The 2,043-nt window shown below is 58.3% G+C and overlaps 1 protein-coding gene across 1 annotated transcript; it reads right to left on the reverse strand.

Moving 5' to 3' along the window:
• Positions 1–16: 16 nt before the first annotated feature.
• On the reverse strand, positions 17–1,704 carry LOC112945654 (coiled-coil domain-containing protein 81-like; the record flags this gene model as incomplete). Its single annotated transcript, XM_026037287.1, has 4 exons — positions 1,602–1,704; positions 848–909; positions 482–635; positions 17–273 (listed from the first exon to the last, which is right to left on the reverse strand). Coding segments are annotated over exons 1-4 (519 nt in total), but the record flags the coding sequence as incomplete, so codon positions are not given.
• Positions 1,705–2,043: the final 339 nt, after the last annotated feature.

Below are 2,043 nucleotides of genomic sequence, written 5' to 3' on the forward strand. Positions count from 1 at the left end.
GAGAGGACCCACTTACAGAGAGCAGATATTCCAGCAGGTATCCAGTCCTGTCTATGGTGCGAAGGAAGTCCTCGTAAAACCTCATTTTTGCTCTCCTTTCTCTGATAACCAGAACGCCAATGTTCTTGAAAACCAAATCCGCATCCTTCCCGTCTGCCAAGACCCGAGAGAAGATGCGCAGGGTCTCTCGGATACAGGCTTCCACTTTGTGCTGYGGGTAGCGGGTCTCCAAGCTTATCAGAGTAGGGTTGAGAGGAACCGTTTGGAAAAGATCTGGAAAAGAGCAGAAGGTGCTTGAAGGGAGAACAGGGAGCGTTCCCTGTGCAAGGTGGAGCGCCCTAGAGAGCACCACTTCCCTCTCCATTCACCRCCAGTTCTAAAGCTGTTCCAAGACAGGCAGGGCAACTTTGGGGCTCGCAGACAGAGTGAAAATTCTACGCACAGGGAAAGGCAAAGCAAAGGCCTCAATGCGACTGCTTACCAGAGATGTCCTCRCAGACRGGTCTGAGCCCTAATGGTCGAGCATAAGAGGCTGAGAGGACAAAGACAGGCTGCTGAACAGTCAGAGGGTCACGGTCTTTCATACAGATGTCCTGGTTAAGCAGGTAGAACGTCCCGATTTCCATTCGTACCGCCTGAGGACAGAMGAGAAGGGCAGGGAGAAAAGAGATTTGTTGCCTGAGGGCTTCTCAGCATGTGGCCATGATGCTTGGTGCCTTGTCCACCCCAGGGGTGCCAAGAGGCTCCCTTGGAGCTTCTCGGGGCGTCTAGCAACAGGGGCAGACCCTGGACACAGGGCTCTCAGCAGTAGCCGCAGCATCACAATTGGAGGGCACAAAGCGCATACCTTGTCCAGAATAAGTTCACGGAAAATGTAATTCGACACACCACCCCAGACAGCAACGATATCTGCAAAGCAAACGAGAGACGGATGCACTCTAAGTCCGCAAGCTCACAATGCTCCTGGTCTCTCCCGAGCCAGGAGACAAGAGAGGCAAGTGCCCTCAGGCAGCCTCGCAGCCTGCCGTGCCCTTGCAAATGGCAGAAGCACAGGAGACAAGGGCTCCTGAGCCTCGAGTCAGCCTTTCAGGCAGGCTCCCGAGAGTCCGTCCAGAGCTGAAACTCATCCAGCCTTCTGGCAAGGAGACACCTTGCCCTCTGGGGCAGCTCTCCTCGCGGGCAGCCAGCCAGCATGAGCCAGGCCTAGGAAACTGGCCCATGGGCTTCCAGCCCCGCACCACATGCGGCGATGCCCACAGGGCTCTCAGAGGTCCAGCAAACACCCAGCTTTGTCCTGGCAGCGGCCAGTTTGCCCACATTTCACCCCTACTCGTGCACACTGGCCACTCCCGACGGGACAGCTCCAGTCCCTCTCCCAGCAGGGAGCTCGGGCTGTCCGGGACCTCCTKCAAGGCAGCAGAACGTGCAGAGCAGGCTGCCATCTAGACTCTCACGCCAGGCAGGGACAACATCTCCCCGCACTCTCTCTGAGGCTCCCAGTCCTGCCCAGACCTCCCCACATRCGCCAGCGTCATCGTAGCGATTCTTACACTCRCTCCGCTCYCCAAACACACCCAGGAAAGGGCTCCCGAAAGCCTTACCATCGGTGGTGAGATCGCGGAGCATCGGGAACGTGTGAGGCTCCATGCCTTYCACCTGTCCGCACGCTCCCTCCAGGTGAAGRGTGGCTGAAGAAGGCCCAAAGGGAACTTGGTCCTCTCCAGCGCCTCTCACCTTCTCCACTTCACCAACGGCCRCTCCCCTGCTAGCCCTCTGCCTCCCTTTGCCTTCCCCAGCTCTCAGGAAAGCAGCTCCTGAGGAGGAGGAGGAAAGCAGCGCCGAGAGCAGCAGCTAGCAAGCGCGATCCTGCAGGCCTCGCAGTGAAGTGCGCGCCGGGGCCAGGGGCACCGTGGCAACAGGGCCCTGGTGCCTGTGATGCGACAGGGCCCCACTGTGAGCCCACACCTTGTCACACACACACACACGTGACACAGCGAGGTGCCCTGCTTCCTCTGCAAGAGCTCGCCTAAGATCCTGAAGGAA

This window comes from Nothoprocta perdicaria, unplaced genomic scaffold, assembly GCF_003342845.1.
Source record: "Nothoprocta perdicaria isolate Ctin4 unplaced genomic scaffold, notPer1 scaffold_196, whole genome shotgun sequence".
Classification (NCBI taxonomy): Eukaryota; Metazoa; Chordata; class Aves; order Tinamiformes; family Tinamidae; genus Nothoprocta; species Nothoprocta perdicaria.